We start from the raw sequence: 13234 nt of genomic DNA, 5'->3' as shown, positions 1-13234 counted from the left end.
ATTTATAAATTTGAATAGAAAAAAAAAAGGGGCATGTTCTGTGCTATCTTCTCATGACCCCACTTCACATGGGACATGTATACTTTTTGTCTATCAAAACTCTAGAGGATCAAACAGAACCAGTTTCAGTAGTTCACATGCAGAATTTCTAAGTTGCAAGACAATATATATTCTGATCTAGAAATGGATTCCGGATAAGATTTGTATAAAAAAAGTTCAATAGTGCAGTAACAAGAGTCAGCTCTTTGTACCTTTTATCATACGAGCGGCCACCGTCGCCGGAGCCATCGCCATCTTCGACTTTTTAATTTTTTTAATATCTCTAACTGTAATGTAGAGACAATCAGAAATCAAGATAGCAATAACAAAGAATCAAATGCAAAGTGGCAAACATAAGAAAATATTCTACTGATCTCTTGTTTCCCTGATGTAATGGCTCTGATTAAAACATCCCTTATCTCATTCACGAAAATGATAAGCGAAAGAAAAACAAAAGAAGAAGCAATAATATATTACGCGAATGCATTAGATAAAAGAAATGAACAAAAAAATTTCATTTTCATCTTCTTGATATTCTCCGAAGGCGATCGAGCTAGAAAGACAAGACAGTTAAATAAAACAGTTAATTATGAAAGCTTGCAAAACACATTCTCAAAACAAAATTGCCCGGAACTGCCCTTGCGTGTTACCAATTTACCAGTTTTTCTGCATCAGTCTTCGGCTTTTACAAAATGTGCTGTCAGTAACTTAGAAACGGTAAAACCATGGAACGAGTCGACGTTAAACAGTTCTTTAAGCTTCTCGTCAGATATGATGTTCCTCCTGTCAGCAGGATCCTTCCAAGAGAAAAACGCAATATCAATCCTTAATTCAACAACAAAAAATCCTCATAATCTTTGTTTCTTAAAATTCAGAAATATCCTTGCTGATAAAATGCATGCATGCAGGTAATGCAATGAGTGTTAGATTTTACTATATTAATGTCAAAGCAGGCCTAGAAAAAGCTAAAAATCAAATGGAATAGTAACATGAAGATAAATCAAATCATATCAAAGTTCATTGTAAAATAGCTGTTTCCATCTAAGTCATGAAGTCCCCACATTTAGCAAGGGACTACTAAACTGCAGGCTCTCGATGATACTAGTTAACCTTTTCTAAGGTAGGATTGCAGGACAAAGAAATAATTGGAACAGAAACTGTTTACCAGACACATGCCATCGATGCAAGATTACATGTTTTGATTTGAATAAAACTGCCATTTTCACCAACTTTGTACAGCTAGGCAGTGATCTAGCAGGATTTCCACATTCACATACATTGAATCTAGATCTTTAGCATTTAGAGCAGATTCTGCACCTTCCTGTGGCTTTCCCTGGTCAACATGAGGTGTGGATTCTACATGGCCAGGGTGGATTCCCTAAATGTTACAAGTCACTGAAAAACACTTGGTAAAATTCAGGTACAATGCGTCACACTGTCGGGCTGATAGAAAAAGACAAAAGAGATAAATGTCCTGTAGCACAGTTTGCTAGCCTCAGGGCACTCTTGACAAAGTTGCTCAATGATTAGTTTTTCAAATTAGGCCTCTTCAACAAAGTCAATCATAGAATATTTGCAAGACTAACTCAATTGGACCTTCATATTAAGTCCAAATTCCTAAACAGTGGGATTTATGCTCAATTCAAGTTAAATGCATATAGCTTGCATTAGTCGATTATCCCTCCAAGAATTATTAGAATATTCAATGTCTTCAAACTCAAGGGTTCTTAGTCACGCCAACATATCATCTCCAAAATGACGAGTTGGTATAACAATCTCATCCCCAATTGGAGGTCGAGGGCTTGTGTCTTGTATATGACGTAGTGGCTTATACACATTTCTCAAAATATAAATAAATAACATAAAATAAAAAGAAAAGGAGAAAAAAGTGACACCAACATCAAATCCTGAACAAAGGCCCGACAATTCCGTAGAAAAAGAATGAAACAGGAAATTAGAATTTCTGGCAAGAGCAGATTATTAATTTTGAATTGTAAAGATCTTCTCTAAAAGTCTAAAAGGCCACATCCTAAATTTCATTGCTAATAGTATGACTCTTAAGCTATTGAGGGGATATAGAATCAAAGAAAATTTACTTGAGGTAATTTCTATACTTCCTAGAACATCCAAAAGGATATGTCTCAAAGTGTGTATCTATCCAATGGAATGCCTCTGATACATCCCCTAAAAAATTAAAAGAGAATGTTTGCGTTTTCTTTTCTTCTGTTTGTGTAGCACATGGAAGTAGGGATTGCAAGATGGCCACAATGGTTGTTAATTAGAGAAAACCCATGCCTTTGTTGACCACTAGAGGAAAATTGAACAAACAATTATATCAGAGCAGTGCTCTCAGACAAGATGCAAACATCAAGTGTAAAGCCAGTACCCATGATGCACACAACTAAAGGCAACTGAACCATCAATTATATGATTGTAGTGCTTTCAGACAAGATGCAAACGTCAAGTATAAAATCAAACTCCTCCATGAGGCCCATAATTAAGCAGTAGCTAAAGCTCAGATCAAAACTAAAACCGATTATACCTGCAACTTGTTTTCTTTTATGTAGTTCCATACTCTCTTCACAACATCAGACCTTGATAGAGCACTTTCTCCAGTACCAATGAACTTAATTAGAGCATCTGAAAGTTGGAGTGGAGCGAGGAAACCACCTCCTTTTCGACCTTTTGCTTTTGGTGGTGATTCATCAGAATCTGATATCCAAGCAGGATGTGATTTGCAAAATTACATTGGTGAAAGAAAACTGATTAATAGCATACAATGCATTTCCTAACCTTCCTCTTTCTGCTTCTTATGATGCTTTTCCTTCTGAGATGACTCAGCTGGACCTGCTAAAAAAAATATCAGATTGGATATCAGATATTTTTTTTGAACATTGAAACATAAATCACTTACAAAACTGATTTCTCATTCATAAACAACCAAAAGAAAGGAATAAATCTTTAGTCTTATACAAGAATCCTAAACAGGAAATTGCCTTTTCCAGTAATTCACGTGAATCTGATGGCAAAGTAAGACAAAACATGCAAAATGCATTCAGAAATGTAATTAATTTATAATGTGTTGTGCATGTCAAACCTTCATCTTTCTGTTTCTTTTGCTGTTTTTCTTTAGGAGTTGAATTGGCTGGACCTGCAAAATAATAAAACATAAATCATTAGGGAAACTGATCTCTCACTCATAAGAAAGCTCTATATAGACATCACAAACATAACAAAGGAAAAGATCCTACGAACATCCTTGACAATAAATCATTTTTCATAGATCCAGTAGAAGTTCTCAAATTGGTAATCGAACGGGAGGCATAAACAACTTATATCAGAAATCTATCAATATAACAGGCAATAGATTGTATGGGCTATATCAGTTTGCATAAGAAAATAGTAAACAAAGTCAATGAAATTCGGATGGAAAGCTGTTCCTGAATATGCTCATTTATATGAAGTAATACTCGGTCCAATACAGCTATCACTTTCCACATAATTGGCATAGATGACATTCACAAACAAAAACTAAGACCTGCCAAACAAGAATGTTACAGGACAGATGCGACCACCAAAAAGCTTGCTATCATAATCCAGCAATTTATCAATAAAATGAACCAAATCAGAACTCAATACCAATAACAGACAAACTCAACCAATCTAACCATTCATCCCCATTATGCCAGACTCCCATGCCTTGAGAAGTTCATTTTGTTGCAAGAAAAAGCTCTCCTACAATTAACAACCTTTTAGTGGGCCAAACATTATAATGTAAAGAAGATCAGAACAGCAAGCTATCAATTAAAAGTATATTCATGAGCATTGGTGAGCTTAACATAAATGGACAGATCTTTACATATTGTTCAAAATGAGCTGAAGCCAATGTACCCTTACAAAGGAGAAACACTACCATTAAATTTAAATTAAATTTGCAAAAATTCACCATAACAACAACAGAACACAACTAAATTTCAATTTATGAATCAAGATATTTCTACAGTTATTTAATCATCCGAAGGCAAGATAACTAAAGACAATAAGTGCCCTCTAAGTGACTTGAAGATTTCATGATCTAGATATCAGCAAAGATATACTCCATGAGATGATTTTCTATGTGCATTTTCCCACAGATTAATGAAAATCGGCCCACGTGAATTTTCAACCCAAACATTCATGTTAGAATCATCAAATAAATAGTATAAGGAACAATTTAAAAACTGTACCATCTTCTGAATCCAAGGGCCAAATATGCTTTGCTAATGCTTTGTTCATTTGAAACATGTCAATTGCATTAACATTGAAAAGGTTTTGCAATTTCTCATCACATAATATCCTTCTCCTGTTGGATGGATCTTGCAAATTGTTTTCCCGAATATAAGCCCAGAGTCTCTTAACAACCTGTAATCAGAAAATTGAAATAAAAAGAAGAAGAATAAGATGATGATGATGATAATGATGATGATGATGATGATTTGGAAATATTCCCTTGAAATAACTAAGTCTAAAAGAAACAACAAACTCACAAGATATTCAAGTCTTTACCTCTGTTCTGGCTAATTCAGAGACTCCAATAAACATTTCAAGTTGTGGGGAGAGCCTACAGACTTTTGTAAAACCACCGCCCCTCTTCTTAGTTTCCTTACCGAGTTTGTTAGATCTACATAGTATGATGATGGGCACAGATATCATGCATTAGAAATGGCACATTATGCTGAACCAATAAATTAGTTCTGAAGAATAGGAAAGCACAAGCAGAAACAGTTCAAGCACTCAAATTTGAGAATTCTAGCATAAAATATCCCTCGGAGAAAAGATTGTGGAAAATACTGAGGCACACACATGCATGTGCCCACACGCACGCATTTATCCAGTTAATCATTTGATCTTACACAAGGAAACAAAAGGAAGAAGCCTATCTAGTTGAGTTGATTAAAAAGTGGGTAAATGATAGAGGCAAATCAAGATACATATAACCTCATATCATAAAAATGCGATATAAAAAAAAATGGTTCAACAAAGTAAGCCCTCCATCCCCTAACACCTCGAAGGCCTGCACTACTATATGAAATCTTTCCCAACAAGCAAACACATTGCAGTAATAGACAACAATAGGACTAAGTAGCTTCCCAAATAAGTATGCACATAATTGGAAAACCTCTCTACATTAAATAATTTAAAAACCAAGCATAAAGCAAGTTAGATTATTACTCAAACAGAAAAAGTCAAATTTCCATTTTTTATGTGGTCTTCAAAGAGACCACCATTAAAAGAGAAACATCCTTCATTATAAGAAGAATCTCATCTACATATAGGTGGGTTGCCATTAAGCTGAATAGTTTACTCTTTCTCAAGGCTTGCTTCCCTGATGTGGCTTCTATCTGAATAGGTTAACCAAGAATGAAAATTAAGAATTTCAAGACAACTCCTGCCAACAGACAAGAAGAATTTCTGGCCTCACTGCACCTCAAAGTTAACCAGAAAGAAGATACACTTTCAGAGCACAGGTAAGAAAAATTGCAACCACACCTAAACTCTATTTTGACCATCTGTCCTAGTTGCCCTTTATGAAAAAATATATATTGTATCATACAGAGTGAAAGAGAACTCATTTTTGAGAAATCCTGGCAAAAAAATGGCAGGGAAAGAAGTACACCATTGGAAGACTTGACCCAGGCCTTACAATGGCCTTTCTCTATTTGCGGCATCTTGTTTTCTAAGGATACTCACAAATGAAGCAAGGTTAACTCACAAATGAAGTTAGTGCATATCTCAGAGGAATATTATTTTTGATTGAATCCTTAAGGCAACAACTGAGTGTTATCTCAGTAATGCCAGATTTTACTAAATCATAATTCAAATCACAGGCAACATGAATGAAAATCAGAACCAAAGCATGGGAATCACAGAACAATATATAGAATTCCATTTCATGTATGCTGCCATGTTACAGTTAGAAATACCAAAGGGCTTTAAAGAAATTATCATTAGTGGCACATTTATTTCTAAGCCCTGCAAGTAATAAAAAAAATATGTAAATTTTCTTACTTTTCTGTGAGTTAAACCATGAAACTTCATAATTGAACACTTCCCAGCAACAACATAACATTTCTCATACAAGTTCGATCTTACAAAAACTTCAAAGATACTGGTCAAAACGCAAAAGCCGAAACCCTTGACAAAGAACGACAAAACCCAAAACAACAAAAGTTTCCAAGAAGTACCAAGTGATAGCTTTTCCAACAAAAACTTCTAGCTGATAATTACCGACAAAATCCATTACATACAATAACATGAACACCAATCATTATGAAATTAAGTGAAAAAAGAACCCAAATTGAAAATAAATTGGATCATTGATACAAAGAACCAGAGAGAACAAAGTAAAAGGACGAAAACCGTGAGAATTTTTCTTTTTATTAAAAAAAAGGCCAGCCAAAAGAGGAAAAGCAAGACAAAGAATCTTTCTTTTTTCCGTTTCTTTCACCAAATTCACAAAATGCAAAATAAAAAAATGATCATAATAAAGAACCCTAATTAACCCTCAAACAAATCACATCAACCAACCTTAATCATCAAAACCCTACCACCAAACCCAACAGAATCATTCAAATAACAAGAAACCAAAACAAGAAATGAAAGAAAACGCACTTTCTCTTCCGGCCACTCCTCCCATGACTGCTCTCCTCCTCTTCCTCCTCCTCCTCCTCCTCCTCCTCCTCTTCATCTACTTCTCCATCAGCATCCCCTTCATCCTCCCCCTTCACCGGCTCTTCAGCCTCGTTCTTGGCATCAGGGTTGAGCTCCGACTGGAGAAAAAGATCCACCTGTTCACGGATGAAGGCCTTCTTGGATGAGAGATCGATGCCGAAGTCCTCCTCCAGGCGTCGCCGGACGATCGCATTCGTCGTCGTCGAGAGGTCGGAGGTTCGCAGGAACTCCCGCAGCCGGCCGACGAGATCCGCATCCGATACCATCTCCACCGCGCTCTCTTCTCGGATTCGGGTTTCGGGTTTGGATACAATGGAGACCTCTTTATAGACGACCCGTTGCGGGTTTCGGGTTAACGGGTCTAGTTGATCGTGACCGTTGGATTAAGATAAGGTGGATTTCAACGTGTGCCTCGTGCCACATGTGCTTTTTGGTGGGCCCCACTTGATAACTTTTTGGTAAATTTCATAAAGGTCCCTGAGAGGATTTGTATTTATATTCCAATCCTCTCCTCTTCTTTTCAGTGATTTTTCTTTTTTAATTTTTTAAACAAAATTTTGAAAATAAATATTTTTTTAAAGAGAAATTGAAGTGGTTTCTTTAATGAAATCAAATTTATTATGATACTTTTTTTATCTGTATGTATAAAGAATATACGATGATTGAATTCAATCAAAGATCTCATTTTTTGGTTATTTTTTATTTGAATAAAAACTTGATAATTTTTGTACGGTTGAAAGATGCTCGCCATTTCTTATGCACACAAATTGTGCAAAAATGTTTATTTAATTATTAATTTAATTTTTATTTAAAGGTATGTATGTAAAGAGAAATTCTAAGGATCAACATAAAATAACTAGATTTTCAGGGGTGAGATGTGAAAAATCCTCATAAGTGGGCTTGGGCTTGGATGGACCTATGGCTTGAATTCCACTTGGGCTTTAAGTTAAGCACTGTTTCATTTTTAAATAATTTTTTAAAAATAAAATGGAGAAATAAAAGTTATTCAATATTTTATTTTTATTATTATTATTATTTGAAAGAGAAAAAATGGTTAGGTAATTAAAGCATGAACTCTATTATAAAGAATTATATATACATATATGTGTGTATATACACACACATGGTGTTTTGTTGAGGTGAAATAATTAATCAATGTAATCTAAAGAAAATAATTATTATGAAATAAAATATGTTGAGTTTAAAAAAAAATATTAAAACACTAACAATAGTATAGTTTTGTGGTAAGGCACATTTTTTTCCATACGGATAACATGCGTTAAAATTTTATATAAAGCATGTTGAATAGAGTCCAATGTAGCGTGCGAATGGATCCCTGTGCACATAAAGTGAGTATCAATGGTGCACTCAACACACCGGTGCACATTTGGCTCACGGTGACCTGTTCATTTAAAAATAAATAAATAAAATAATTAACCATTGAAATAAACCAAAGCAGAAATATTCCACATAAATATTTAAATATTGATTTTTATTCTCATTGTGCTAGACCGTGAATGTAAATTAGATGAATTACAATATTAAATAAATTAAATTTAAAAGTAGAAAAATAGAAAATACACATTTGTAAATAGAAAAATACACATAAATATTTATATATTTCTGCCACTTTAACCGATCATCTCTACCATATGTAGTTTTATTTATTTTTTTAATAGAGTGATCAAATTATGTTAATCATGTATGTAAACTGTACTAATAATTAATATATATTTATAAATACCAACAACTAAATGGTCTATTGGTAGCTGAATCTCCAGTAAAATTTTTCACAAATAGTAAAAATTTAAATTTTTGGGTGAAGACATATTTTTAACGGGCTTGCTGCTTATTTTGACAAAAAAAAATAAAAATAAATACACATTTGTAAAGAACCTACTGCCCATACATGGAGAGATCAGTTTGTTAGGATAATTTTGATTATCAATATCAATTAGATGAACATAAATTAAACATGCCATAAAATAAAATCAAATAAATTAAAAGTCAAGTTGGTCAAAGCTTTGACTATTGAAAGGAAGCCAAAACCAACTCCTTAGCTACCACCCCCATCACCATGCATTTGTTTTCTCACTCGTGAGTCATGACCGGTTCTTTGGCCGGTGCTTCCTCGTTGACTTTTCAACTCCTTCCTTTTATGGCAAGTACCATTCTTATCATCAACCATTATTATTATTATTATTATTATTATTATTTAAAAATAATAATAATATCATGGTTATGAGAACAGGATATAACTCACCGATTCTCACGTGGTTTGTGTTCGGAGTAGACTTGTCGCTTATTTATTAAAAAAATAAAAAATATTTTTATTGATTCAAGAGAAATTGAAAATGAATGGATGGATATTTAATTGATTAAAAAATAGAAAAATTTGTTGGTGAAAATATTAACATTTTTAATATTTTAATATGAACATAATGTTAACATTTTTGTAAATAAATCCGAATGATGTTGACTTTTGATGATTTAGTCAAACCCAAAACAAGAAGAAGAGTAAACTTGTTTGACAAAGTGCACTCTCTAATTCTATCTTCTTTTTTCTTCAAAAAATAAAATTACTTACATGGCTAAATAAAAATTATATTTACTTGTATACCCTTTGAGATTGAATTTTATAAAAATATAAATTATTTTTTACCGTCTTCTTTTTATTCATTTTCTAAAATAAACAATATATTTACATAAATTATAAATAAAAATAGTCTATAAAAGTAATAAGCAAATATGATTTTTATTAGGATATGTTAGTAATTATCCATTTTTACTTTTTTTCATACATACCCTTAGAAAATAGCATATTTGTAGGTGGGAAATATGAAATCATGAAAATTGATGAGGGTGTGATTGTAAACTTATTATTTTATTTTATTTATTTATTTATTCTTTGGGATAACGTTCACGCCTTATCAAACACAAATTAGTTGTTGATAAGCTCTCAAAATCAATGCAAACTTATAATAATATATTATTATCTCATACGTACCATATTTATTGAGTTTTATAATAAAGTCCAGCTATAAATGTTTATTGTTTGGGAGACATTGTTATGAATTAAAAAAAAAAAAATGGAGCTCTCTTTTCAAAATACTACCCTTTATTCTTTCAAAATTATTTTGGATTGTTCTTGTTTTCATATAATGTATTAGTTTTTTAAATATATAATTTAATTTTTTTTTCTCATGTTTGTTTGTAAGAACAATAGTTGAGGATTTTTCATGAACCATGCAAGTATTTTTATTTTTTATTTTTCACGACAAAAATAATTATAATAATAATAATGAAGGACTACAATAGAAATTTAAATTATATTTAATTTACAAAAACATCAATTTTTAGGACATTGACAAAATTTACAAAAATGAACAAAAAAAAATATATAAAAATATAAAAAAAACAATGATTATATGGCTTTATTTATTACATCACACAAATAGCAATAAAAAATTACTATATATTAATATAAAAAATACTTTTTTATTTATTTATTTTAATAAAATATGAATAAGCCATGGGTTAGAGATGTGTACAGTTGTGAAGATAATACTCTGTGCTTTCATCTTTATATGAACTAAGATTTGAATTCGTATTTTTAACTATACATAAACACATAAGTAAAGAGTTCAATGTCAATAATGAACGACTAAATTAAAAATTAATATCATACTTAATTTGTAAATACATCAATTTAACAGGACATGGACAAATTTTAAAAAATAAATAAAAAATAAGCATAATTTAAAACAATAAAAAAATAATGACTGCGTGGCTAAACATACATCACACAAATAGCAATAAAAAAATTATATATTAATGTAAAAAAATACCTATTTATTATTATTTTTTTTTAATAAAATATGGATAAACAATGGATTAAAAATTTGTATAGTTGTGAAATTAATACTCACAACACACCCGTGCCCTCGTCCTATATGAACTGAGATTTGAAATTCGTATTTTTAACTATTTATAAACACTTAAGTAAAGAGTTCAGTTTCAATAAATTAAGAGGTAGTTGTTCTTTTTTATTTTATAAAAAAATTATCAATTATATAATCTAATATAAATTTTAAAATAATATTTTACTGAAATAAAAAAAAAGAATTTTTATATTATAGTGCAATATTGTTGAAAATGGAGTGCTTTTTTGGTGAGGATGTTGTCGTCTAAGGTGTAAATCACGTGAACTTCAGGAAGGTCACGTGAGGGGGTGAGGTTAGTTAGCCCAACCACATGGCTTGGTGCACCCCATCCACCAACTCTTTTGTACACTAACCACCAAAATTAAATAATAATTATTATTATTTTAAAAACATAAAAATAAAAATTTAATTCAATCATATTTATCCATTTTGGGAAATTTTGCACATTTGACCTCGATAAATTTGCATATCTACATATATCCTATCTTTAAAAAAAATAAATTTGTATGCGTGTGTATATATATTTGTCAAAATATAGATAAAATACATGTTAGGGACAAATATAGTTTAATATTTTAATACATATATATCTTCACGTATGTGAGTTAAACCATCTAATTAGTAATAATATGAATATCTTACGTAGAGACCCAGTGTAATATATCAAAAATAATAAGTATGTTTATTTGATAAATAAATATTATTTATAAAAGAATTAATATTTTTATAAAAATAAATATTTCAATATAATTTAAGACCAATTTTGTACTTTAACAACCAAAAGAAATTCTGGTGGCATATGTGTAAATACAGTAATGTCTAAGGGTGTATATATTTTGAATTTCATAATTATTAATTAATTAATTAAATATGAATTTTTGGTCCGTTGAATCTGTTTAGTGGCGATTATGGGAATTAAAAGAAGAGATGAGGGTAAAATGGGAAATTTGAGAAAGTTAGTGTGTCCCCACTAAGCCTTAACAGATCCCGTCATTAACCCTTTTTCTAGGTTTCCACTCACCATAGCCCTTTTCAATGACCATTATACCCTTCTCCAAGCTAAATGCCAAAAACCGCCAACCTAGATCTCCACTCACCCTGGTGACGTTAAGAGCGTTTCCTCACTCCTTTACCAACTCCTACATATATACCCATTAAGTCTTCAATGTGTGTAAACACATGACTGTTCACTTAAAATGTTTATAATGATAATTCAATAGCTATTATTTATTAAAATATTATGTTTTTTTTACTGTATATAATAATGTGAAATATTTATATAATATTATTTAATACTGTTTGATATTGTTTATGAATGGATTGTAGTCATTGGATTGGAATCCAACAGGTATTGTGAATGTCCATAGATTTCAAATTTAGGAACTTCTTTAAATAAGTGATGCTCTCTATATATATGTGTATATATAAATAAAGACACATTATTTCGAAAAATCTGTGATTGATTTTTAACAGTTCATGACTAACTTTCTATATATTTGTACATGACATATCTTTTGGGAAAACTGACAGTAATAACTTTAGGATTTAGAATAAAAGTTTTGATTTAAAATTTTTTTTCTCAGGGGAATAAAATTTCATGAATGTCATTAAAAAAATAAAAATTAAACCATTAGAAATTACAAAAAAATCACAATTTTTAATCCCTTATTTTTTTATTTTTCATTATTTCATCCTTGAACCTTGTTCACTTTATAATATAATAATAATATTAAAAAAAAGTATTATTTGACCTAACGGCGGTGAGTGGATTCATCTCCACCGTCCAACAATGAGATTAATCCCGGAAAAGTCCCTTAAAATTCAGGGGCAATTTAGTCATTTTACACCAACAATTCATTATCTTATCCGAGATATTTTTAAGTCATGACTTATTGATATTCTTCATCTATCCGCTTTTTTCCCGGGATTTTTCCTTTTGGGTTGTTTTGTTGTTTATTTTGCAAACACCTCCCTATAATATTCAATATTTATATACCTTCTAGAACTTAAATGGCAATTTACATATATCCCCCTATAAACTATGTAATTATATTTGTAATTTCCTAATTTCCATTTTTTACATCATACTAATTACACCCATTTTTTCTTTCCTCCTCATGTCAAACAATAACATTAAAAAAATTATATTATATATATTTTTACAAATATAAGAGAACTTTCATTAAAAAAACAATTAGGGACATGCATACGTGTGTTTTGCATTAGTTTTGAGACTAAATTTTATATCTTTCTCCAGTAACCCTTTACGTAAAATGACTCAATGCCAATAAATAAAAAGACAGTTGATTATATTTTATACATTTAAATATTAATATGAAAATATCTCTTATAATATTGACGTGTGTACCTAAAATCATAAAAACTACAAAGGTTTATACACGAGAGGTCCCTTCTTTTTTTTCTTCATATAAATATATAATAACGATTTTTTTTGCTTTAAAAAAATGAAATATTATTTTTTTTATAAATATAAGAGTTTTTATGAAATTATAAAGACTGCAGGGGTTTATATGCAAAAA

The 13234-nt window shown here is 30.9% G+C and overlaps 1 protein-coding gene across 2 annotated transcripts; it reads right to left on the bottom strand.

Moving 5' to 3' along the window:
* Positions 1–510: 510 nt before the first annotated feature.
* On the bottom strand, positions 511–7041 carry LOC120252859 (upstream activation factor subunit spp27-like). 2 transcript variants are annotated; one of them, XM_039261055.1, is made up of 7 exons: positions 6691–7041; positions 4585–4699; positions 4266–4440; positions 3137–3190; positions 2833–2889; positions 2582–2751; positions 511–836 (listed from the first exon to the last, which is right to left on the bottom strand). In XM_039261055.1, exons 1-7 carry the CDS (start codon positions 7014–7016, stop codon positions 711–713), a joined length of 1023 nt encoding a protein of 340 aa, XP_039116989.1. In that variant the 5' UTR covers positions 7017–7041; the 3' UTR covers positions 511–710. The 2 variants fall into 2 exon arrangements, with proteins under 2 accessions (XP_039116989.1, XP_039116990.1); XM_039261056.1 differs by having other exon boundaries at positions 2833–2886.
* Positions 7042–13234: the final 6193 nt, after the last annotated feature.

Source organism: Dioscorea cayenensis, chromosome 24, assembly GCF_009730915.1.
Source record: "Dioscorea cayenensis subsp. rotundata cultivar TDr96_F1 chromosome 24, TDr96_F1_v2_PseudoChromosome.rev07_lg8_w22 25.fasta, whole genome shotgun sequence".
Classification (NCBI taxonomy): domain Eukaryota; kingdom Viridiplantae; phylum Streptophyta; class Magnoliopsida; order Dioscoreales; family Dioscoreaceae; genus Dioscorea; species Dioscorea cayenensis.
Note: the sequence above shows the minus strand (reverse complement) of the source record. Positions and strands in the feature narration are given on the sequence as shown.